The 27,560-nt window shown below is 40.2% G+C and overlaps 1 protein-coding gene across 1 annotated transcript in view; it reads right to left on the bottom strand.

Moving 5' to 3' along the window:
* VEPH1 (ventricular zone expressed PH domain containing 1) overlaps window positions 1-11,390 on the bottom strand; it is a 153,222-nt gene extending 141,832 nt beyond the window's left edge. Inside the window, exons 1-3 of the mRNA XM_089508976.1 lie at window positions 11,253-11,390; window positions 6,810-7,025; window positions 922-1,096 (exon numbers count right to left, since the gene is read on the bottom strand). Coding sequence (XP_089365102.1) covers window positions 922-1,096; window positions 6,810-7,025; window positions 11,253-11,390 — 529 coding nt within the window. The remainder of the gene's footprint in view (window positions 1-921; window positions 1,097-6,809; window positions 7,026-11,252) is intronic.
* Window positions 11,391-27,560: the final 16,170 nt, after the last annotated feature.

Here is a 27,560-nt window from a genome sequence, read left to right as displayed (position 1 = left end):
TCTTGCTGTGTGTGTTTATGTACAATAGGCAAAATAAACAGCTGGCTACTCTGAAGAGCAAAACAAAAGGAAAAGGAAAAAGCACATTAACCAATTGCACCAGCTACGCTAGCATGTTGAAAAAGCATAGATCTATAAGTTTTGCCAAAATGGAAATCAAACGAAAGTGAAAATCAAAAGAAAAGTGGAAGTATGCCCAGATTGGGAAAAGACAACTAGTGCAATAATCTCCAAACTGAATGAAGCAGGTGGTAGCATCAGCTTTCATATACTACAGTAAGGCGGGTTACAGACCGCCATAAAGTACGTGCTCTGCGCGTACTAGGGTTAGGAAGGGCCATATTAGGGTTAGGAAGGGTCTTACCTTCCTCACGGCCCTTCTCTGTAGTACGCGCGGAGCGCGTCGTAAATGGCAGCGTAAATGTCCAGACGTGTCGCGGCGGAAGTGACACCACAAGGGCGCGCTTCGCCCCTTGTGGCACCACTTCCACATTTTGAAAAGGAGCGCCATTTCAGCGCTCCTTTTTCGCTGCGCCGGGAAGCCTCGCAGTCTGGCCGCTAGGGTTTCCCTCTGCAGCGAATGGCGGTGGTGGGAAAACGGCCGCTTGAGGGCGGTCTGTAACCCGCCAACGTCTACTTCATTAGTCTACAAAAGCTTTTGGTACCAACCTCTTTCAGTTAGTCTCAAAGTTACAACAAGATCCCTTTGCATATCATTCTTTTCCTTTTATTTCTACCTCTGGTACTAAAGAAGTAATACCCAGGAACACATCTACTTCATTAACTAAAATATAACTGAATAGATATAGATATATAGATAAAATTATATCCTATATGAATTTATTTAAAATTACACATATAGAAACTTCGTAAATGGCTTGAGTGAACAAATCAAAATGAAACAATTCTAATGGTTCTTACCTTGCAAGACACTTTTTACTATTGTTTCTGTATGCTCAGCCAAGAGCTCCACTTTACTTATTGCAGCAAGGGAAAGATAACTGGACATGTTCCTACACAGTTCTTTGTTACTCCTCTGGAGAAATTTCACTGCCACTGGTACAGCCAACATCATGATGGGAGGACGATTGTAATTCTGTTAGAAAAAACAATGGTACCCCAAAAAGCAACAATTATTAGAAATCATTGTCAGTACTTTTCTAGACTTTTTAAAGGCCTTTCTTATTAATAATATCTCTAAAAATCATCATAAATGTTCATGAAATTGAGAGAAGCACAGAATTATCTTGTTAGAATGTTGTTTAGTGTTTATAAATAAGTATGGAGTTTATCACACTAGCGAGATCCTGCAGGCAAAGGGGATTTAAATGCCATTTTACCTTAAGAAAACCCAGAAATGCCTGAAGTTTATCACACGACATCACAGTTAAAGTGAAATAACGTGAAGTTAAACTGCAGTTAAAGCGGAGAAAACTGGCAGCTTTTTATTTTCGAAACATCCTGAAAGTAAAAAGTTGCCGGTTTTCTCCACTTTAACTGTGGTTTAACTTCGCGTTATTTTGTTTTGGAAGCAGTTCGGAGTGATAAACTCCCCAAATTTGCAAGTTTTGTTTAAATTCAAATTTAATTTAAATTGCATTTAACTCCTGTTTGCCTGCTTAGCTTCCAAGATCAAACAAGGTCAAGTGCTTTCAGAAGATTGTGGCCTTATATGCCGGGTGTAGGTAAAGCTCTATGTTATGCAGTGCCATCTAGCTATGATTGCATACCCTCCAACATTTCACAGATGAAAACTGGAACACATCTGGTCAAGCAGCATTAGAATTACAAAGGAAGGCTAGAAAGAGAAAAAGCTAAATTTAATTATAATTACAAACTTCTGTCCATTAGCAGGGGCATGAACAGTGATTTAATTGGCACACAATGGCTTAACTGGCACACTACATACATTAATACAAGAGTCCTTGCTACTGCACATATAACAAAAGGAATCTTCTCAGAGAGAGTCTTGAACCCGGGGAAACTGACCTTTAGTACACAGATTTATTGCTTTAACATATCAGCACTAACTGGCCACTATAAAGATCTGTATCACCTTATGTAGCCCTTTGAAAATGTGGGGCAAGGATCATGATTTGCATCTTTCTATATCCTATCACATTCTACCTAATTCCTACAACTGAATAAATATGCTTTATACCTGAGGCCTTAATACCATTCAATACTGCATCTGAAGAAGTGGGTTTACATCCATGAAAGCTCATGCAAATTTAAAAACCAGTTAATCTTAAAGATTTCTTTCTTTCCCTCCCCTTTTCAGCAATCTATAGAATCACCCCGGTCAGTCAGAGCTGATCAGGCAGAAAAGAGCTCAAAGAAGAAGATAACCACCTGGCATATAAGGCCAAAATCTTCTAAAAGCACTTGACCTTGTTTGATCTTGGAACCTAAGCAGGGTCAGCTCTGATTAGTAATTGGATGGGAGACTGCCAACAAATATCAGGTACTGTATGCTATATTTCAAAAGCAGCAACTGGCACAACCATTTCTGACTATTCCTCGCCTAAGAAAATCCTATAAAAAAATTCATGGTTACCATAAGGTGACAGGTGACTTGAAGGCATATTCTCTCTCTCTCTCTCTCTCTCTCTCTCAAAATAGGCTGAAATCACAGAAAACAGAATCTATGGGCTGGCAGGAAAGAAAGACTCTAAAAGTAGTTCTGAAGTGTGGCATTTGGACAGAGTACCAGGAGATTCTGGCTCCCCAAAAAGCTGTAGACTTTGACTGGTGATCCAGATCTTCTACAATCAGGTGACATTCCCAGTAGGACAGAGGGGTTGTTCCCACTAGGTGAAACCCCGCGTTCTGAATCAAATCCAAGGAGTGGTGTTCCTATTAGGATCCGATTTAAACCTAGAACGGTTCTAGAGCAACCCGCAATCGTCCCCACTACAAATCGAATCGTAGAGCGGGATAATAATTTAAATCAAGTTTTCCTCATTTAACGCGTGTTAAAAATACACTAGGGTCCGACCTACGTTTTTCCATTGATTCGAGTTAGGAACTGGAATATTTAAATAGGAACGACAACCTTTGAAATCGGGTTAGATGGATGGGAGGAGCCGAGTGCGATGGGGCTGGCCTTGGGGGAGTTGCCCTTTCTGTCCCCATCCGTCATGGCTGTCGCCATTTTTGCTTCCCTCACCCCTTTGTCCACTGTGGTCTTTCAATAAGAGATAAGGATTATTTTTATTTTTTATTTTAATGGTTTACAGGCGCTTAATCTCTTCAGCGCTTTAAGCGCCTGAAGTCCCGGCTGCTCAAGCGCCTGCATCTGCCGGTGGATTGCAACCTCCCCTCTGTGTGGGGAGAGCCCATTTCTAACGGAGGAGAGGCAGGAAGGGAAGGCTCCCCTCGAAGAGGCATTCCCTGCCCGCTTGGGCTCTGATCTCGCCCAGACAGGGAAGGGAAGGCTCCTCGCGAGGAGGCATCTGATCTCGCCCAGGCAAGGAAGGGCTCTGATCAATTGGGGGGGGGGGGATAGAGCCTTTCTCCCTCCCTTTCTCAAATGGAATCTGCCTTCTCCTCCAACCCTGGAAAGAGAATCTTTGGGAAGAGTGCTCCCTCCCTGCTTTTCCAGCAGCCTCCTTCATTGATCTCTGGGCTCTCTGAAGGGATTCTCCCTGGCTGTCTTGGGAGACATGAAGAGGGGATGCTGTCATGCAAAACCTATCCCATAGTTCCTCTGGAAAGAGCTTGGGTTTCCTAAATTCGCTTTGCCAGAAGCCTCCCCCATTGATCTCTGTGCTCTCTGAAGGGATTCTCCCTGGCTGTCTTGGGAGACATGAAGAGGGGATGCTGTCATGCAAAACCTATCCCATAGTTCCTCTGGAAAGAGCTTGGGTTTCCTAAATTCGCTTTGCCAGAAGCCTCCCCCATTGATCTCTGTGCTCTCTGAAGGGATTCTCCCTGGCTGTCTTGGGAGACATGAAGAGGGGATGCTGTCATGCAAAACCTATCCCATAGTTCCTCTGGAAAGAGCTTGGGTTTCCTAAATTCGCTTTCCTAAATTCGCTAAATTCACAAACAGTCAATGAAATGGAAACGATGCCAAAACATAAATCGCTTCCAAATATTCCGGATTAACGTTAAGTCATTCTGACGTACTATTGATTGACAGCTCCAAATAAGGTATGGAGGAGAAGAATCGCTTTATTTAAACACCGATTTCATGCCAAGTAGGAACGCTTGCAGCTAAAAACTTCGATTTAAAAAACAGATGGGAACGAATAATAAAAGCGATTCGGAATGTGGGATAAGACCAGGGTTATTTTGAATCGGTTTTATTAAAAACGTTGTATTTTAATTCATTTCAAATCTTAAGTGGGAACAACCCCTTAGGAACACTTCAGATGGCAAAACTGACATTCAGGGGCTGTCCTATATAGACACACGCACACAAACACACGCATTGAAATAACAGAAATGTGTAGCATAAACATCCTAGGGAGCAGCAAAATCAGCAGTGACCAAAATCAGTGGCTCTTGGTCGCGTATCACCTGCATGCCTTTTGAACAAATACAACCGACTTGGTGGTTATAAATACAAGCCAACAGGGCCTGTGTTTTGACAGAGTTACAATAATAAGAAAAGTAGAGACAATGGAGACTTGTTCTGTTTATTAAAGAAATATATTTTTGGAAATCAACACTCATCTAAGATCCAGCATTTTTTTTCATCTTTCATTGTTTAAAATGTTTACTTGGACATGATCCTAGAGTTTTGAAGCAGAAACAAACAAAACCAGGCACACAGACAGTTTTAATTTGCCACTGCACTGATGTGAAACCAGGTCTAAGAGTTCTCTCTTTCTCTAATATCATATTCTTGTTCCCTTTGGATGAAAACAGCCAAGAGTCAAAACAGATTAATGTGATTTTAAAGCAAGACAAGACCTCAGCTCCAAAGTTTAGGGTGACGAAATGGCAACTAGGATGTATCAAGAAACCTCTCAGTATTGTTGAAAGTATGGCAGGATTTAAGTATGCTCAGGAATGGCAGGATGTAAAAAGTGAAAACAAGCTGCAAGGACTGCCCCCAGGCATGGGATGGGCAACTAAATGCCAATAGATACTATTACCAAAGGTGGAAAACCCCTAAACAATGCCTCAATAGATTGTACCTATGCGTACAACATCCTTCCCTCTTAACCTCCTGGTTCAGTCTCGTTCTTTGCTCCTTTGGACATTACATGGACATGCAATGCATTTTGCGTTGTCCTGGGCTCATCTCCTTGCTTTATAATTGACTAAGCCTACAGCCTTTATTCCATGCTTAATGTAAAAGCTAAACTATGTAGCCATGAAAAAAAAAGCCCTGCTACAGATCATAACCAGCATGGATTTAGGACACTTAAGAACTTCCCCTACAAGCTGCTTTTTATTTCTGCATTCCTTCTCCCCAACATCTCCTTCAATGGGGCAGGGGACAAGAAACAAATAGAAGGTGCAGAATTTTGATTTTTTTAAAAAAAGCTCAAAGGTTTAAACCAAGGGTGGGATTGCATGAGGGATGAACACACACACACACCAAGAATCCAGCAAAACATGGGCCCCATTCACCATACGAAAATTACCCAGGGTGAACCCGGGTTATTTCCTTAGTGTTCTCACACCCAGAATGGACTTGATGCACTTTTGGGGAGAGGGGCTACCCAAAAACCCACTTAACCTGGGATATTCAATACCGTTTTTTTCCTGTTTTTTCTTAAAAGATATGCATCATTGGCAATGTGAATACACTATTTAATTGATTTGGAGTTCTCTGAAAAGATCCTTCCCAAAGATCCTTACCATTTCCCTCAGCCCAGGTGACCAGGCAAGGTCCTCCTTTTCCAGGACCTGTCCTCCATTTCAACCAGAAAAGCCTGTGGTAGGGTCACCATGAGTCAGAAATAGGATGCACAAACATCCTCCGTTTCCAGGACATGTCCTTCCTTTCAGCCAGGAGGAATTCCAAAATGTCCCCAGTTTATGTTGGGGTTTGTTTTGCCATGGTTGTGTTGTTTCCCTTCATTTCTGACCTATGGCGACCCAACTTTTCCTCAGAGGCTCCTGGGGTGTGTGGGGGAGAAGGAGGATTTTTCTCCCACCTCCTCCTCCTCCTCCTCCTCCTCCCCATTTGCCTGGCTCTCCCATCAATGCGAGGAGTTTTTGTTCCCTGACACACACACATACACACACACACACTCACACTCCCAATTTTGATTTTCACCAAAAGTTCAGGAATAAACAACCTCCACTACTCCAAAAAGCCACCTCATAAATATAAATAAGGACATGAAGGGCACTGATGGCTGATTCCCATAGCTCAGGAAGAGGAAGGGAGAGAGATGAGATAGATGCACATTGTTCAATTGACATTTACAAAAAACTGAGAAGGTTTGAATGCATTTGAAAAGGCAGTCCCATTTTAACCCAAAATAATGGTATGTGTCAATAACAACAGGGTTAAAATAACTCTGAGATATTCAGGAACACAAAACGTAATGGGAACAATAATCTGGGTATGTGATCCGAATCTCCTCGGGACAAAAAGTCAGGGTGAATGTGCCCATGGAGAATTGTGACTCCAAAATTGAGAAGGCACAATTCTTCTGTTAAATGTCACCTCCCTGAGTCCTTGTTTTGGAAACAAATAGCATTTTCAGAAACTCACCTCTGCTTTTGTCCCAAGCAGAGGGGCAGTTGTGGCAGTCCAGGGGTGATAGAAAAACCAAGCCTCACAAAGTTTACCATTCATTATTCTGGGCTTTAATACAATACTCATTGCAATGCATTCTTACCTGCAAAATGCAGCTCATAATATCAGATGCAATTTTTGCATGGGGCGTGTCCTCATCTTTTCCTGAAGGTTTCAGATTGTACTCTAAACATGACTCCCAAAGAGCAATAAGAGCTTTCCCATGTTTCTCTATGGACTCTGTCTCTCTGATGGCTGTGGTAATTCGTGTTATACAGATCTCCACAACCGCCTGGTCATTGTCATTAGTTTGGTAGTCCTGGTTGAGACAACACAATTTGTCAAGCTATGTGTTTTTTATTTATTATTTTTTTAAATCATGCCTTTATCCCAATATGGGTTCCATAATGGTTCAAAGCACAGACTAAGAGCCTTATTGTGTAAGGAAAAAAAAGCAGAAATGGGAGCTAGAGAGTAATGGCTTTCTCCATGCCTTACCACATAATGTTGTAGCGCTTCAGTTCTCTTCCCAGAAGACAGTAGTAAAAACGTGTCGTTTGTCAAATGAATTTTTCCAGATAGACCAAAGACATGCTTTTACAACCATCTCCTGTGAATTCTCTGAAGAGTTACAGTTCTCCTGAAGAGAACTGAAGTACTATAATGTCATCCCATAAGGCATAAAGAAAGCCACTACTCTCCAGCTCTGTTTCCACTTTCTATTTTTGTGACTTAAATCTCTAAAATAAAATACAATTACACAACAATTACAATAAAAAGTTTAAAACAAATGAATTATTATTATTAGTAGTAGTAGTAGTAGTATCCCGCCTCTCACTGTATTGGATCGAGGCAGGTAACAACAAACAAAATCAATAAAATCAAACATAAATATCAATAGATAAAAGCATAACAGGACATATTAGATCCTAGTTCCCCAATCTCCCTCCCACCCTAAAATACCATTAAAAACAATTCCCAATAAAATGGTTAATAAAATAGATCAAAATAAAGGTCTGGTGGGTACAGCTAAACAAGTGGAGAGTGAAAATTCTGAGGAGATCAATTTGGGAAGGCCTGCCAGAAGAGATCCGTTTTTATTGCCTTCTTAAAGGCATCCAAAGATGTTAGATGGCAGATTGCATCCAACAGGTCATTCCAGATTTTTGGATTTATGGTACCCAACTGTCATCTGAATGAATAAAGTAACATAAATCCCTTCTAGATATCACATCACTACTAGGTAGTGTTCTCTATTCTCTATATGCTGCTCCCACTAATTTAGACTCACTGTTGGCGTCGAGGAACCAAAGTGGTGTAGATCTGAATGTTGGACTATGACTCTGAAAACCAGGGTTTGATTCACCACTCAGCCATACAAACCCATTGAGTGACTGTGGACATGTCACACATTCTTAGCCTCAGAAAATTCTGTGATAGATTCACCTTAGGATCACCATATGTCAGAAACAGCTTGAAGGCACACACCAACAACAAATCGGTGCCCATTTTTCTCTGGGTTCCAAGTACTGGAAGCAAAGAGAACTGAGCATTGTATGCTTGGCAAAAAAATGTTAAGAAATATATTGGGCTATGCATTGATCTCATCTACTCCATCCTTTTCTTAAACTTTTTCCTTAGCCCTTTCCACTGCTGGAAGGCAGCCATGAGACAGACATTTGCCAAATTGGAATCTATTAGTGAGTCTCCCACTTTCACATTTCTGCTTTATCAGTCTGTCTCTGTTTTGTACCTTTAATAGGCATGTATTTTTGGTACCAAAACCAAATTTATGGACAGATGAGTTATACCCATTTGCATTATTCAACTAACTATCTAGATCAGATCAAAAGCCTCTTCCATCCAATATTCCATCTCTAACAGTAGCCAGGTCCCATGAAAAACGTACAAAAAAAGAGCATCATGGGAATGGCCATCTCCTGCTGTGGCTGCTTATCCCAGGCCATAATAACCAGGAGAACACTGCCACTGAACATGGCAGTTCTATTTTTTAAAAAAGATATTGAGGTGAATTATCAGAAGTAGACTATTTTCCATACATCTGTATTACTGTTTTAAAAAATCTTCTACTTTTCTGTTCTGCAGCAATGACAACAACAAACTGATCTCAATCTTCACATAAGGGAAGGACAAGGGAAGATACTTTTCTGTTGCTAATGGATTTGAAATATCATTGCCTGTCATTTACAGCCTTTTGTCCCTTGTCCCCACATGACCATGAAGTGAAGTGGCCTCTGTCTGCACTGAGATCCCTACAAATCATCTTAACTGACCACAGAAGTAACACCTGAGACAAAATGAATGTCTGTGACAAACATGGTGACTTTACTTCTTCTATATGATTTTTAACATCTTTGCCTAATGAAGAAGCCAATGAAGCTTCAAAAGCTTTCCAAGAAAAATATCACAGTTTTGTAAATTTTGGATTTTGTTGTATTTTTCTGCAGGGCCAACACAGCAACCTGACTGTACAAACCCAAAAGTATTTCTTCACGTTCTGGTTCTTCTGTGCTTACTACTGCCAGTCAATCAGTAGGGATGATGTCACATTATGGTTTTTATCCAGACTATTCATGATTTTATAAAATACTATGGTGCTCCTGTCAGCTTTCTTTGTGAGCTAAAGCCCCCACTGCTTTAGAAAGGATATGATCCACACCATCACTGTATCCATTCTTTTCTGTGTAATCTCTGTAATTTCTATTTTTCAGTTCTGGGAAGTTGTACAATATGCACATCTACAATTAGAGACTCCATTCATATCTGGAGAAAATTACTTACAACTTGAAGAGTCTGAATTTAAAAATTACTTGAAAATGTGTTCCATGTCAATTATGTATCACTGATGCCCTCTAGTGGGAATTAAATTTGTAAAAGGATTTGTTTTAATTTATTAATGTTCTGAAATGATATTATTTTATATATTATAAAATACAAATACATCTTAATACATTTTCTAAGTGCAGTCACATTTTTTTAAAGATTGGTAAATATTCCAATGCTTATAAATAATAAAGTGAGTAGTAATTCTACACATCAAACAGTGTAACCATACTTTCAGAAATAGTATAAATATTATGTAATTAGCATCAATACAGAAGGTGAGATCTATTTTCACCATGCATCTTACATTTAAATCTTACTTTCCCTTAATTAATTTTATATTGATCATTATCTATACTGCATGTATGTCACTAAAATGGATTTCCAATTATTGGGGGGAGGACCTTTATCTATTTCTTTTGTATCAAATTTCCTATATACATACACATACACACATACACACTAATAATAATAATAATAATAATAATAATAATAATAATTTATATTTCCCGCCTCTCCCTGCGGATCGAGGCGGGATTACAACATATGTTGTGTATGTACTGGGGGAACCTTTCTTTATTATTTCCTGCACTTTCAGTAATCTTTCAAGTTGATTCTAGCCACAGAAGGCCAGGAAATTCAAAGACAAGGCTAATGCTTTGACAGGTATGCTCCTGTCTATGTAGTATGTATGTAGTAGTACCAACATATAGTACAGCTATGTAGTATAATATTACAAATATGCTTGCTTACAACTTGCCCTGCACACATCCTTTGTCCCAAACCAAGAGGAAGACAACAGATTGCCTGGGACCAGCAAAGATACTCCATCTTGTCCTGAGGTTGTTTAACACTCCACAGTTATAGCATTATGATTCCACTTTAACTGCCATGGGAACATCCTAAGGAATCCTGAATTTTTTCCACTCAAGGAAGGCTACTTAAGAATTCTCAGCCAGAGATCTCTAGTGCTTCATCAAACTACAAATACCAGATTTCCATAGGAAGTTGTCATGGCAGTTAAAATGGAATCATAGTGCTATAATTGTGTAGTGTGAAAGGGGCCCTGGTGCTGCCTTATGAAACATCTGTATTCCTAGAGGAGTCTTTCTGTGAATTAACAGAAGGGAAAGTATGGGGACATAAAGGGTAAATTAAGCACAATTTGTGACACTGTAAAATATCATTACTCATCATGGAGCACAGCTGTTAAAGGATCATTATTCCTTCCCTCCAGCTTCCTGCCTTTACAGAACTTGAGTTGATCTTAACTCTGATCTTAAACCAGAAGTTCATTATTATTGTTGTTTATGATACAACAGTTTTAATTGGCATTATGAATAGGTGGGGTGGGATGCCTTCCAAGTTGCCCCCCCCCCCCCCAGGAAAGATTATAACTATCTTTCTTTCTCAGGGAAGCATAATTCAGTCTGCCATGTACCATCTTACATTTTTCTTTCCACATTAAAGGCATCTTACCTCTCCCTACCACCCTCCTGTTTCAGGTGCTAGGTGTCTTGTACCTTATTTCCCTAATGATTAAGAAATTGCAAGGTAAGGCTAAAATTCTGTGTCAACGTCCTTGCATGTAATAATACATGTATTTGCTTATTCTACACCTGTTGGAGATACTCTGCTTTTCTAATCCATTGCAAGCATTTGAAATCATGCACACAACAAAAGTATTAAATGTTATACTCACTGGAGATGAACTAATAATTTTTATCTGTTCAAGAGCCTCTGACAGACATCCTTCTATTTCAGAATCATCTAAGGAGAAAAGGTCTCCTGCACGCGAAAGGTCCTTTTGTCCCAAAACAAGCCCAAAGAGATGATGCATAACTGATTGTTCTGCCAGCCAGAAAAAGATTTCAGTGTACCAGTGTGCTTTTAGTCAAAGTTAGTGACACATAAATCCATAATCCAAAAGGTGTCCCTCTTTTATATATGTGAATGTTTTTTGCACATATACAATGCTCTTCCACCATAATCTGAGGAAAAGAAATGAAGAAATTAAAATCACCACATCTTGTTGTTGCAAATTCTATAGTTTGTGAGCTTAGCAATATGTTCCCTAGGTAAGATCACATGGCACTGTTAGATGTCTTCATGGTTCTAGGTGAAAGCTTCTTTATTTTTTCCCTGTGTTTAGAGTGTTTTGTTTTTATATAATCTCTGTGATTATATAAACTATATAACTACTATATACTACTTTGCAAGGGTGTACGGATACCATTACTTGAGTTTCAGGATAGCCACAACTTTAATTCATAATATAGGGATCATAAATCAGTCATAAATCAATTATAATTCCATCATAAATCAATCAGAATGCAGCAATAAATCAATTATCATGCTACTGTAAATCAATCTTAACATTGTCATCAATCAACCACAGGTTGTACCTCACCCAATCAGTGTGATTAAGCCCTACTGGGCAGTGAAATGAATCTCAAATCAAGTGCCTATGATTTATGAACACTCATATGAAATATGCAGACCTTCAACACAATATTGGAAAGCAAATGTATCTCTAATAGGCTAATAGGACACTTCGAATGTACAAATTGCTGGTAAAAGGCGAAGCTAGAAGAACATTTCACAACAGAACCACAGAGTCACCTTAAGTCAGTTATGGGTACCATATCAGGATATTATATTTCAAAATCCATTAGATGATTTTTACATATCCCTCACCTAAACATGAAAAAAAATCCTAAACCATATTTGAAATCAACATAAGTAAAACATTCATGAACTAATGAAACCATTACAGACCTTAATTAGATATTTTAGTGTTATAACAGAGGGAATTACAGTGGTGATGCTGAATCTCCAGTAACATGTAAAATCTGTTCTTGAAGAATATGAAGAAAAACAGGGGCAGGGGAAGGTAATGAAAAAAGCCCACTTGGTCTTTAGCCCAGTTTCTACACCTCAGGGCAGTGATGGTAAACCTTTTTAGGTCACGGTGCCAAGTGTGGAGATTCCGCCCTCCGGGGGTGGGGGCCCATGCCAGAGGCGGGGTTTCCACCCTCCGAGGGTGGGGCTTCCACCCTCTGAGGGCAGGGCTTTCCCCACGCCCTTTCCCGGCTGCCAGCTGTCTCTGAGAAACAGCTGGAAGTCGGGGGAAATTGGGGGAGGGGTGACAGGGGTGTGCCTGCTCCTCCTGCCCTTCCCTTGGTCTCCAGCTGTCTCTCAGAGACAGCTGGGAACCAGTAAGGGCCCGTGGGGGGCAAGAGCAAAGGATCCGCAGGCCCTGCTCCTGTCCTCAGGGCTTCCCCAGGCCGGAGGTGTCCTCCGAAGGACACCTCCGGCCTGGCGAAGCCCTGTGGGCGAGAGGAGGAGGAAGCCAGCTTCTCCCCCCACCCTTTCCATGGGCCATTTCTCCTTCCCTCCTCGCCTTTCCAAACCCATGGCAGCGCAGCCGTGGGTCTGGGAGGGCAAGAAGGGAAGGAGAGGGAAGCCGAAGAGGAGGAGGCTGGGCATGGATCCCAGTCTCCTCCTCCTTGGCCTGCCTTCGCTCCATGCGAAAGGGCTCCATGGAGCCCTTCGTGCAGGGCGAAGTGAAGGTCAGGAGGAGGTAGCTGGGCACGTGTCCCAGCCCCCTCCTCTTCAGCCCTTTCCTCAGCGTAAAAGGGCTCCATGGAGCCCTTTCGCATGGAGGAAAGGGAAGCCGGGAGGGAAGAGGGCTGGGAGGAGGAGCCAGACGCGTGCGCCTCTCTCCTTCTCCCAGGCACCATTTTCTGGCTTCCCGCTGTCTCAGAGAGACAGCAGGAGGCCTGAAAATGGCAGGGAAGAGGCAGAACGGGCACGCGCCCATTCCAACTTCTCCCTCGCCCCGTGCCTGGCGAAATGGTGTCGCGTGCCACCCATGGCACGCGTGCCATAGGTTCGCCATCACAACCTCAGGGTGTATTAAAAGATTTAAATCACTGTCTATATTCAGAGTTCTTTTGTAAAGGTACAAACAATTAAAACAACATAAAATAGTTATAAAAATAGTTTAAAACCAATGATTTTGCCTTTAAAAACAACATAAAATCAGTGATATAAAACAATTTAAAACCAATAATGGTAGATTTTGATATAAAGATGTCAGATCATGTATTCTGAGAACCAATTCACATTATCTTTGTCTCACCTTTCTCACCGAACATGCTGATATACAACTAGATAAAAGCACAATGTATCTTATTTCATTATCATGTTTCACTTTCATTCTACTAATGAAAATCAACCTGTTTCCCTTTCTGCTCATGTGGAAGCATAACATAATTTTTAAAACATGTGTATTTTAAAATACCTGTGCACTGCAGATACTGTGACTTTTTGTTAATGGTACACAGCTGTAATTGTACAAATGTATATGCATTTTGACATGTAGGTAGTATGAACAGGTCGTCTCCTACACACATTTCTCTGTCAGTGCTTTTCAGTATTTGTATGTAATCACTCCTTCTAAGGTCAAAAGGCACAATCAGATATCTATTCCAGATCAATCCCCCCAAGAACATTTTAACTGACTAACCTGAAATGTCAGTCTGAGGTTCAGTTGCAACGCTGTGAGAGAGTAAAATAGTTTGCCCTGAACAACTTTCTTTCATTACAGTGATTCTGATTTCATGCCATTAATTGCCAATACAAAATATTTAAAAACCACATAGAGCATGATACAGCATAGTGACAAGAGATGTAGCTGTCTACAAGAACATGGGCATCAGATGGACAACTGTCAACCTAAAACTGCTAAAAAATAATATCAAAGAGTTCTCTTTTACATCTTCATTGTAATAAACATAGCCTAGGAATAAAACCTGACGAAGGTGATTAATCAAAGCCATATTGACACATTAGGTTCTCTGTCTGATGCAACAAAAACAAAATACATCCCCTCCCTGGGAATCAATGAGGTTCAAAACAGATGCACTTTTTGGAATGGCTAATTTTGCAATAGAAAGGAACCTCACACAAGAATATACAAATGCAAACCAATGTTTTACCTGATCATGACTCCACGACATTCACAGATGGATTTTTTTTGTCTGCTTTTTGACAGCTAGCAAATGGTGTTAGTTTGAGACTCAGGACTGACGCGCAGCATTGCCTGTTTGTTGCAACAGTCCAACATCCGAGGGAACAACAAGTGGAAAGTTATGGAATCTACTGTTAATGCAGTGAACCTGAAGCTGTTAATTACAGGGCCAGGAATAAGGAATTTGTGGAATGCAGACTAAAGCAGCCTAAAAGTTACCAAGGACTTTGTCAGGTGACCAGAAAGAGCCTAAAAGCACAGTGGCCTTATCTCTGAATGAAAGCCTCTGTTCCCAGGACAAAAATACCAAAAAAATAAAAAAGCTTGTTCAACTTGAGAGCCCAGTGGTTTTAATGAATAAAAGAGAGCTCTCTGTCTGTGGAAAACTATCCTCTCCTGGGAAGAAACCCCAGTGAGTTTGCAATTAAAATATTTATTTATTTATTTATTTATTTATTTATGGTTCTTTAAAAGAGAGTAAATGAATTTAACTACTATAAAGAAGACATTCTTCCTCCAAAGAATAAAACAGCTCATGAATACAAAGTGGGACCGAAGTTGTCTATAGGCTTCTGGAACTGTTTATCATCATAAAACACCTTGTAGTATCTTTGTGCACTTGAATAAGAACATTTCCTCATGATGTATATTCAACTAGAAAGATCTCTACGTGGCAGATTTTAGCTACCTTAATCGTCATTTCCTCCACCAACAGAGATCTTGGGAACTGTAGTTCTGGAAGAAATGGCCCTAGCCTTCTAAAAGCGAGTGCTCAGTATCCTCATCATTTTACTTTATCCAGGATCCTTTAGGCAAAGGTATGGCAACATTTTCAAAACCAACATTAATAATACAATCTAGATACAGTGGAACCTTATTATACGCGAGGGATCCGTTCCGGATCCCTCCGCGTATAAAAAAATCCGCCTATGCTCGAGCCCCATTGTTTCCAATGGGGCTCGTGTGCGGCGGCGCGGCGGCGTGCGAGACGCAATGGGTGCGCGCGCCCATTCAATTGAATGGGATGCGCCACCCCTTCCGCCCCGCGCGCGCCGGCGGCTTTGAGCGCCTATGCTCAAAGCCGCCTATAAAAAGGCAGCGTATGCGGAGGCTCCACTGTATTTGCAAAAAATTGAGAAATCTTCATTCCCAATAGGTTTACTGTTCACTTAGGCTATGTTGAAATATCCAGAAGGTTTGGGTAATTTTATTTCCACTTAATTGAGGATTGCTAGTTTTTGCTTCTGGTACTTACTGACATAGCCATGTTAGTCAGGAAAATGCAAAGGTATCTTGTAGCACCTTTGAGACTAACTGAAAAAAATAAGCTGGTAGCATGAACTTTCATAGGCTTGGGCCAGCTTCCTCAGATGTCCACTTCAGGCATCTGAGGAAGTAGGTTCAAGTCTACGAAAGCTCATGCTGCCAGCTTCTTTCTTTCAGTTAGTCTCAAAGGTGCTGCTTGTAGTTAACAGCCTTCAAGTTGATCCTGACTCATGGCAACCCTGTGGATAAGACATCTCCAAGATTCTCTATCCTCCACTGCTCTGCTTATTTCCTGTAAATTCATACCAGTTATCTTCCCCCCCAATAGAGCCTATTGATCTAGTGTGTGGACTGCCTCTCTTTCTCACCATTATTGTCTTTCCTAATGACTCGTGCCTTCTCATGATGTGGTCGGATTAGGAGAGCCTCAACTTGATCATCTTGGCTTCCAGGGAGATTTCAGGCTTGATCTGTTCAAGGTCTTTTTGGCTGTCTACAGTATCCTCAGCACTCTTCTCCAGCACCACATCTCAAAAGAATGGATTTTCTTCTTATCTGCTTTCTTCACAGTCCCACTCTCACATCCATATACGGTTATGAGGAATACAACGTCTTGTGCAATTCTTACTTCAGTGTGCAGTTGTATATCTTTATTCTGTAAGATCTTTTCTAGTTCTTTCATTGCTGTCCTTCCCATTCCTAGTCTCCTTCTGATTTCTTGATTGCAGTCTACTTCCTGATTTATGTTTGATCCAAGATATTCTTTAACTATTTCAATTTCCTCATTGTCTAAGTTGATTTATGTAGGTTCCCTGGGTTCATTATTTTTGTTTTCTTTATATTCAACATTAAGCCAGCCTTTGTACTTTCTTTTTTGTCCTCTCATCATGTTCCCAGTCCATGATGATTTCTACTGTAGAATGGTGTCATTCACATATCTCAGATTGTTGATATTCTTTTCTCCTATCTTTCCTCCTCTTCTTTCTGAATCTAAGCCTGTTCTTCATATGATATTTTCTGCATACAAGTTGAACAAATAGGGTGTTAGAATGCAGCCTTGCCTGACCCCTCTGCCAATTGGGAACCATTTTATTTCTCCATATCCTTACCACTCTTCTGCCAAGTACAAATTTCTGATCAGGACTTCATCTTTGGTATTAAAGAGGCACCATATTTTTTGAAATCAAAAGTCAGAAATCCTCAGAAGGTTCCAATGTCCAAAGGGATCTTATAGCACTCAAAGGGTCTATGTAATAGCAAAAATAAAGTTTAGGGGTCATGGGGCAGGGAATATGGAGGAGCTACAAGAACAAATGGAAAGCAACTTTTTGTTTCCTTCTGTGGTTGACTGTAGATACGGCTAGTACAAAGTACTAGTGCTTGGTTTGAAGATGCCTAAAACTGGAAACCTTCCCATGCCCATATTCTCCAAAAGTTATTTGCCACCACCCCAGAGGAGGACGAGGAGGGGGGTGAGGAAGAGGAGGTAGAGGGGCTTCCAGCAGCCTTTGCGACCAGAAGTCCCACCCCTTCTTCCGGCTGGCGGCCTCCCTGACCGCAAAGGCCGCTGGGGCTTGTAGGCAGCCAGAAGACCCGCCCCTTCCTGGCCTCCCAAACAATCAGGGAGGCCGCCGGGTGGGACTTTCGGCCGCAGTGTGGGTTGCGGCCCAACAAAGATTGGGAACCGCTGAACTAGATGATCTACTTCTTTGGCTACTTTTATTTAAAAATCAGATTTTTTTGGCATTCTGCGCAAATGTATCTATCTATTTTACATCCCATTCCCCCCCCCTACAGAAACGGGACTGAAGGCAGTTTACAAAAATGGAAGCAATGCCGATTAAAACAAGTACAGATTAAAAACATATAAACAGCATCAGTAACAGAATACAATGTAACAATAATATTAAAGCATTTAAAATGCTCATGTCTGTTGATTCTGTGCTTCCTGTGCAGGGATAGGGAAGCAAAAAATTCTGGTGGCAGTGAATTCTGCTCCAGGCAATCAGCTGAAAAAAGTAAAGGTGAGGCATGAAATTCACTTTGATACCAAAGGCTGTTTCTTCAGACTCCACCATCCTCACAATATGTAACCTACCTTACTGCAAAACAGAAACCACTTCCTTTTGCTAACTGAACATTAGAAAACAATTGTGTTTTCGTGGTTTATGCATATCTGAATTGCATTACTTCCTGCTTCCCTTATTTTATTTTATGTTATTTTTTGCCTTAAGCAGAAAACATCTATTTCCATCATATTGTAAAACTTGCTTTTCAACTATTCATTTATTAGGTTTCTTTACTGACAAAAGGTAGTAAGAGCCACTTCTCTGCTGCTGCTCTCACTACCATGATTTTTATGAGGACACAATGAGCAAATTAAGATACCAAAGGGTAATAATGCACAGTGTCCTCTCTATAGTTCATACTCTCCATTTATTCCACTAATGGTCAGTATATTAAGGTCTTGAACAGGATGGAATAAATTGTAGTATCCCTAAAAATAGTCTTGCTTATCAAATTTTTTTCAGGAGGGGTACAAACTTCTGGAGAATATGGTGCTGTGATTTGAGTGCTGGAGCACAGCTCTAGAGACCAGTGTTTGAATCCCTGCTTGGCCATGAAACCTACTGGGTCATATTCTTTCAACCTTTGAGAAAGGCAAACCCTCTCTGAACAAGTATTTTTTGTACTTTGCATTCAGCTTGCAGCTGTGAAATGAGTGAGTCTGAGCATAGTGCTTGGCATGAATCCACATCTCCTGTCATTTCACAGAACCTCACATATAGGTGCATACTACACTACTTGTATTCCAAAATCTAATACACACACACACACACACACAACTCCAAAACACTCCAGGTCCTAGGCATTTCAGATAAGGGAAACTCAACCTGTATTTGAAGTTTCCACTCTAAAATACTGTTCTCAAGCATGCCCAACACATTCCAACGCTTTAGGCATCAATCTATCTCAAAAATGGCTTGTTCTGGCCCATGTGATTCTCTTGTTTACAGACATGGAGTGGGAAAACTCTGAGTACCCCTTATAAAATTGAATTTGATTCCTCTCTGCCTTGAACATCCAATAAAAAGCATATGCTTGCTACGTCAAATGTTATTGGGGGGGGGGGAGCAGACCCCATAGAACCTTAAACACTAATAATTATATTCCAAGTTTTACCCTGCCTGGTTGCATCTTTCATCCTTCAGTTGAATGGCTTTGTCTTCTGTGCAGGATTTGCAGTAAGTCTCAACTTCAGCTGGACTTTACTTAAGCACTGAACTTTTATGCAGATTTGTAACATTGACCCAAGAAATTGGAGGCTTGTACTGAGAGACATTGGGTTTTGTCTATAGAATACTGTACTTCTGTCACTTAGGTGTGAGACCTCAATTGGCTAAACACACTCAAAGGCTGGATACCCTTGTTTCTTGAAAAACAGAGGGGCTGCACATTTTAATAATTGTAATTGTGTTTGTATAAGGGCTAGGGATATTTTTTAAAAAACGAAAGTTTAGAATGCAGGCTATATGATAGTCCAAATAAGCACTGGCTAGAATCTCTAGAAGCCAGATAAAATTTGGCTAAACTTGGAGTATGGCAACCATACTTATGGCCATCCTTTTACTGAGTGCTCCAATAAACCCTGTTATGAATAAACCCTGTCATAAACAATTTTCCTTGAGTCTTGCTAACTCAGGGCTGCAGGTTCCTTGATTGAGTCAATCCACCTGTAGTAGTCTTCCTCTTTTCCTGCTGGCTTCAACTTTGGTAAAATATATAACAATTATACATATGCAACAGTGTAGTTGGAGGGGGACACAAAATTAGAACATTGCCCCCCTGAAAGAATTCTGACCCCAAAATAAAACATTCCTTCAGTCCCAAAACTGTTAATATTGCAATAACTGAAAACTTTATTTGAGTATTAAGAAACAGAGTTTATGCATCCAAAGAAAAGGGCCAAGCAAAGTCACCAAGGGAAATTGAACACAGCAAATATAAGAGTTTTAGGTGTAAAGAATTTTCAGTTCCATATTTTCTGTAGTACTAGAAATTTGGGAAATGAAGGAAAATTTCATGGGGGCAGAAGAATTCTCATTTAGAGGGGCAATACACTCATTTTACCCACCCCTGTAACTACACCATGATTATATACCAATTATTACAATATTTTCTATTAGCTAAAATAATGCATAAGTTTGAACCTCATTATGAGCTTAGCTTTCATATTCCAGTAAATCAACACTGCCTCTTGACTGAAGAAATCTTATTGCTGTCCTCTTTTTCTTATTCCAATTATATTTGTTAACAATCAATTGTACAGAACTGTTGGCCAAAGGACAGTGAGGCTACTGGGTTCCTCAATCAAGTAAGAAAAAAAGTAGTTCCCAAAGCAGTGCCACCAATGAGCTGCACAATCTGTTGGAGAAAATAGATATCTGTGTTCAGGAATACCCAATTTCTTAATGACAAATCTTCTAACCCAACTCTTTCTCAAAATAAGGATATTGCCCCCCTCAGTAAGATTTCTATTTCTCCAGATGATTTTTTCCCTTCATTGCCCACATTTCTAGCACTGCAGAATGTGAGACATTGAAAATCATCCACACCTAGAACTCTTACATTTGCTGTGTTCACATTCCCCTGGTAATCTTTTGTGCCTAAACTGAACTGAAATTTTAAAAGTTAGTGCACTGTTAGAAATTTGGAAACTGAAGGAAAATTTCATTGGGGGCATAATTCTTATTCGAGAGGTGAATCCCTTATTCCTCCCCCTCCCCATAGTTATACTCCCAGTCTGAGCATGGAAAACTCATTTCCTCATCCTCAGTGTTACAGAATATTTTATCATCATCCTAACATTCTTACATGTTTACTATCTTTTCTATCTTTCCTGAGCAATAGTAGGATCTTAATTTGGAGAACTATATTTGGAGCTATATTTTTATGGTATTAGATATATTTACTTAACTGCAGTAGAATTAGCAGGATCTTCTTAGCAGAATCACAGCAATGTTCACAAGTTTGTTTTTCAGTGAAACAAAAGGCATAGAGATTATGGTGAAAGAACATCATTTTCACACAGCATATATGGTCTGCTGCAATTCCCATGGGATCAGACGCATACATTTAAATTTTTCCCACAAAACACCCATTGTTTCTTACATACCTCTCAGTTTCTTTCTGTCAGGACAGGCCTCTGCCCTTCATTTTAATGAAAAAGCGCATAAATGGCATACAAGGTTCGTATAACTGAGCAAAGAAAACTATGACAAGTAAAATATTATGAGAAGTGATTACACAGCAAGTGATTTTATACTGTACTACACTGCACATATTTAATACTGTGCATTTGCAAATTCATGTCTGAGCTCAGTTGATATAACCATATCGACAATTAGTCTAAATAATGCAGGCTTATGCATATCCACTTAGACATACATCCATAGTTCATACTCCGCTTACATTGATGTGTATGGAATTGTATCTATATGGCTTCCTATACACATATACCATTATAAGCTAGAATGATCATGTGTTCTAGTTTTATAGATATCCTCTGTATTTGAATGGTTGTTGAGGCAATGGCTTGGAAGTTGCCCATCAATAGAGAACTGAACAGGCACACCTGTCACCTGCACAAACCATTATGCGATGTTGTGCTGCACAATATTTCTGCTTTAAATCTAAAGGTGAGCAGATTGAATCCTGTAGGCCACCTCCCCACCACCACCTGATCTCCCTTTAAACCAATTGTTTAATGTTTGCAAAAATATGAATTTCCCTAGAAACCTCCAGGAGTGGTAGTCTGGAGTTTCAAGAGGTTGGGGGCGGGGGGCGGACAACAATGTTGAGCACTGCCCAAACATAAAAATCAAAACCAGAAGTCAACATCTGGTCATTTTCAGCTCATTTTACCCGTGTATTCCATACACATAGCCATTTGCAGTCCTGTTACATGCTACAAATGATGCTGGCAGTGAAAATTTGGCCCCCAGCCCTGCTGAGGTTAATAATAATAATAATAATAATAAATTTTATTTATATACCATCCTATGCCCAACCAATCCGGGCGGTTTACAACATTAAAATAACATAAAGCATAAAAACAATATATTTCCCTCCTCCCTTAAAAAGTTATTAAACTGCATATCTAATTTAAAATCACAATAACTAGTTAGAACAACAATAAATTAAACAAAATAATACCAACCAATAAACCACTTCAACTTCAGTTCTAAAGAAAAGAAAAGGGGGCTTTGGAGACATTACTGAGGAGGGGGGAGATCCTGAGACTGGGATATTTTAGTCTGGGAAGGCCTGCCTGAAGAGATCCGTCTTGACAGCCTTTTTGAAGCTGTCCAAAGATGTTAATTGATGGATCTCGTCTGGCAGGTCGTTCCAGAGCCTGGGGGCAACAGCAGAAAAAGCCCTCCGGGAGGTCGCCACAAGCCTCGATTTTTTAGGCTGCAACAAGTTCCTCCCAGAGGACCGGAAGGCGCAGGGAGGATTGTATGGGAAGAGGCAGTCTCTGAGATAGCTTGGACCCAAGACATTTAGGGCTTTAAAGGTAATAACCAACACCTTGTAGTGGGCCCGGAAACCAATAGGCAGCCAGTGGAGGGACCTCAGAGCCAGAGTGATGTGGTCCCTTCTAGATGTTCCTGACACAAGCCTGGCTGCCATGTTTTGAACCAGCTGTAGTTTCCGAACCAGGCACAAGGGTAGCCCCATGTAGAGCGCATTACAGAAGTCAAGGCGTGAGGTTACCAGCGCATGCACAACAGTCTCGAGATCCCTTACTTCCAGAAAAGGGCGCAGCTGGCATATCAGCCGAAGCTGATAACAGGCGCTCCTGACCGTCGCATTCACCTGATTTGTCATCAGGAGCGACGAGTCAAGGAGCACCCCCAGACTGTGAACACAGTCACTGGAGGAGAGTGTGATCCCATCCAGGGCTGGTGGTTGCAACCCAATTCTTGGTTTCGGGGCCGCTACCGTGAGCACCTCCATCTTGTTCGATTCAGCTTCAATCTGTTTTTCCTCATCCAGCCCATTACCGCCTGAAGACATTCATTGAGAGAAGAGATGCCATTAGAATTCGAGGCCAATGAACGAGACATGGAGAAATAGATTTGGGTGTCATCAGCGTACTGATAGCACCCAGCACCATAACTCCATATGATCTCATCTAGCGGCTTCATATAGATGTTAAACAACATTGGGGACAAAATAGCTCCCTGAGGGACCCCACAAAGGAGCTCCCTCTTTCTGGAGCTACTGTCCCCAAGCAGCACCCTCTGGGACCTGCCCGAGAGGAAGGACCAGAACCACTGCAATGCAGTGCCTCTGATACCTAATCCCCCCACCTTGACTTTAAATTGTATTTCCCCTCACCAAATTTGAACCTATAAATAAGTATATGCAAATTTCATGTTAGTCTCTGTTCCCATTTGCCCTCACTTTTGGTGGTATGCAAGCGGACACTGTTTTTTAGCCGAAAGGTCAAGTAATGGATACTTCATATCTTAAAGGAGGGAAAAGGATTCCCCTTCTCCCATGGTATTAAAGATAAACCTCTTACAGAGTACTCTAATGTTAGGATATACTCTTTTATTTCTTTTCAATTAACGGCTGTGATCATGCAGATCATTTGAACACAAAACACAGGGTATTTGCTTTAACGTAACCAGAACAAAAGTCAAAAGAATGCTATGTTTTGCATAAAGTGTTCCATTTTCTAATTTACACAGAGAGATTCATATCTAAAAATAATTATGGTAATTTCAATGCAAATGCAATGCATCTCACCCTAGTGAGAAAAAATGTGACCAGGTGGACCACATGCCTGCTCCATTTGCTGTCCCAATACCAACTGTGGATGGATAACATCAAGCTGTTGGTTCTTTTTTTTTTAAGCCGGACTGCAACAGGTAGAAAAAATGAAACGCATAGACATAGGATGGGAGATATCTGGTTTAAGGAGACTAAGGAGCTTATCACTTGGGAAAAAAAAGCTGGATTCCCTTTTCTGGCTTCAATTCTGGATCTGGGATGCCTCCGGATGTTATCACAGCTAAATCGCCACCAATCTAGCCAGGATGCCGTTGCCTGGATGCATCCCGGGCCAAAGACTCACTCAGCCAGCACTTTTTTGAAGTCAGGGTGATTCCAACATAAAATATTGTCCAGCTGAGCGAGGCTTCGACCAGGGATACATGAGGACGGCAGCATCCCACCTAGATCGGTGGCGATTTAGATATGATAACATCCAGAGGCATCCTGGATCCAGAATTGAAACCATGGTAAACTGGCTTATTTGCCCAAGCAATAAGCTCCTACATGTAAAAGGGATCTAGGAGTTCTAGTACACCACAAGTTGAACATGAGTCAACAGTATGATGCAGCAGCTAAAAAGGCCAATGCTATTTTAGGCTGCATCAATAGAAGTATAGTGTCTAGAACAAGGGAAGTAATAGTGCTACTCTATTCTGCATTGGCCAGGCCTCACCTAGAATACTGTGTCCAGTTCTGGGCACCACAATTCAAAAAGGATGTTGACAAATTGGAGTGTCTCCAAAGGAGGGCCCCCAAAATGGTGAAGGGCTTGGAAACCATGCTTTATGAGGAAAGACCTAGGGAGCTGGGGATGTTTAGCCTGGAGAAGAGAAGGTTAAGAGGTGATATGATAGCCATGTTGAAATATGTGAAGGTGTGTCATATTGAGGAGGGAACAAGCTTGTTTTCTGTTGCTTCACCCCTTTTTATTTTTTTTATTGTATTGTGAAACTTTAGGCTGCATAATGCTCAGCCAAAAATGCCTTATTACTGCCTGAACAACAAATGATTAAAATAGTGGATTCATTATACTTTGTTAAATAGAAAATGAATCTTGGTATTTTTATCAGCATATACAGCAAGTGTTCTTAACCAGAGAACAAGGATATACTTCAGTTTAGTTCTGGGTTAAAGACCTTCCTCTTCGATTCACCTCATTAAGTTGCTGAGCATGTCTAAGGTGGCCAAGATGTGTAGTTACTGAGGAGGATTTTGTTTGGTTTTGTTTTTAGCATATTAGTATTTTATTTTACTATTTTAACATTTTATAGTATGGTGTTTATCATTTATTTTTATAATATATGCTCTGATGTAATGCCCTTTCGTGGAAATTGTGTTATAAATAAATGTTGTTGTTGTTGTTGTTGTTGTTTCATTTTCTTCCTGTTTCTTTGAATGTTTTTTGTCACAGTGACTTCTCAGGTAAAGCTTTGGGCTTTCCAAGTGTTCAGTTGTGATTTTATAGTGGCTAATTTTTTTTAAAAAAAAAAAATTATCATGAGGGTTTTAATTGTATCTTGTTTCCATCATGTTTTAAACCACCTTGGGTCCCACTCTGGAAGAATTATATACATAAATTATATAAATAAATACACTTTCTCACTCTTGGGAGAGAATCCCATTGATTCTCTGCCTTACCCTGTTGAATGATTGTGTTCAGATTTTGTATAATTTGTATTAGTGGATTTTATCTATTTTTATGAGATGTTTTAAATGGTTTTTATATGGTCTGTAAACTGCTTTGATCTATGGAAAAGCGGTATATAAATAAAATGTATTATTATTATTATTATTATTATTTATAGCTTTAACTAGATTTTCAAAACACACTCTGACTCTACCTTACCCCCCACAAAAAAAGTTTTAAAACTACCGGTAGAGATAGGTAGTTCCTTTTAATCATCCTGTTTGTGGTATAAATGATACAAGCAGAACCCGAAACAAAAACAAACAATCCTGCATCTTATTCTTTAACTTATAAACAAAAATGTGGCAATACAGAAGTCCAGTTAGCAATAACTTCTGTTTGGTGCTGTCCTACAAAAATCAGTGGAGTCATATACATCATACATAAGTGGGTTATCACTGCAATATTAAAGAAGCATGTTTCATTGACAATTATTGCCTAAAATAAGACAACAACAAGAGCAAAGCCCCTGCCCCTTTAGAAGTGGTGAAAAATAGGAAATGTCAGCATGTTAACATTCCAAGATCCCTGTCTACTTTTGCAACTGGCCACCCTATGTAACATGCTGAAAGGAAAAGAAAACCAAGTTAATATAACTATCTCATATCATCAAGATCCTCCTGTCCCTTAAAAACAATTTAATGAGAACTGAATAACAATATGATACATACTACCAACTCCTCCCCCCTCCCCACCTCACAGGCACAATAATATTATATTTCACAGTATTCCTGTACTCATTCTTTAACCCTACAAGAATTATTCCTGTAAAGAGCTGGAAGTTAGTTGTTGCAGCAAAACAAGGGTAAATAAGGGGGCAATTGTAGAATCCACTTACCTGAGTTATTTAATGGACATTACTTCTGATCAAAGACATGGTGCTGTTAGTTCGCAATCTTGCGCACACCAGCATGGATGTATGCAGTGAACACAGTGCAACCTATAACCGAGTGAACGAGCATAGTATAGTGCTGTCATTTATTTGCACACTATTTTGTGTATTAGTATTTCAATGAGTTAAAATGCCTGCTAGGCATATTACAGGCATATTGCAGATATTACAGATAAATAAGGGGCTCTCAAACTGAAAGACAGGCTGTCAGACATGAATGAAGCATCATTGAGTAGCTTGAATTCAGAAGAATCAGATAGTTCATTTTGGAATATCAAAATCAATTGGCTGTGACTTTCAGAATACTGCGAGTGCAACTGGACAGCACTCCTCCAATGCCCTTTGGTTCTCCCTCAGTAGTAGCCAACAGGGCATCTAATAAAGAAATTGCATAACAAGACAATTATATTTTTGTTTCCTGAAATGAATTTGTTGCCAAATTAAGGCTGTTTCAGAATAACATTTGATAAATGAAGGTAGTGAGAGAAGAGAAGAAAAGTGAAAAGAAATTAAGACCTATTAAAAATTACCATATACATACAGTGAAGCATCAATTTCCCAAAAGAAGTATCTTATCAGATTAATTTACATGTTCACGCCTCATATAAAACACTAGTAACACATTTAATACATCAAATTAACTCACAAGCATCTGTAGCACATCTGTATCTAACATCCTCTACCCCAACCACCCCAACTTTAAGGATACAGTTTACACTGCTTCAAAAATAAACTCCAGTATTTTGACATTCAGCCATTTAAAAGCTATGCCTCCCCATGCATGCAATTAAATTATTCATTGCTGCAAAGCTAATATGAACGCATATTGTTTTAAGTTAATAGTTATTCATTACCTCACAAAAAGGGGGTGGAAGAGAAACCCCTCTGAAAACCATTAATAATTGAAGACAAAATAGTCAGCCTTCGGAGAAATTCTGATAAAATCCATTACAACTGTCAGAGTCCCCCTGCCGACCCCCCTGCCTCTGGTATGTGAGGCTGCTGGCTCAGTGTTCTGCCTTGTCAAACCAACCGTACAGTCTATTCAGTTACCCTGGAGTTGTCATGTGGAATCAGGCAAACAAATATCTTCTCTGTATTTCCCTCTAACCTGGCTACTCAAAAACCACATTAATTGGTTGCAAAACTTGTGGCCTGAGTGAAAGCCGGGAGGGGGGGGGGGGGGGTAATGAAGTTGATTTCCAAACTTGAATCACTATAGTTATAATGCTATGAGTTTGTGGGGGTTTCCCTCCCACCCCCAAGTGGTTCTCCATTCAGTTAA

This window comes from Sceloporus occidentalis, unplaced genomic scaffold (assembly GCF_023333645.1).
Source record: "Sceloporus occidentalis isolate IW3139 unplaced genomic scaffold, rSceOcc1.0.p SCAF_2, whole genome shotgun sequence".
NCBI lineage: Eukaryota > Metazoa > Chordata > Lepidosauria > Squamata > Phrynosomatidae > Sceloporus > Sceloporus occidentalis.
Note: the sequence above shows the minus strand (reverse complement) of the source record. Positions and strands in the feature narration are given on the sequence as shown.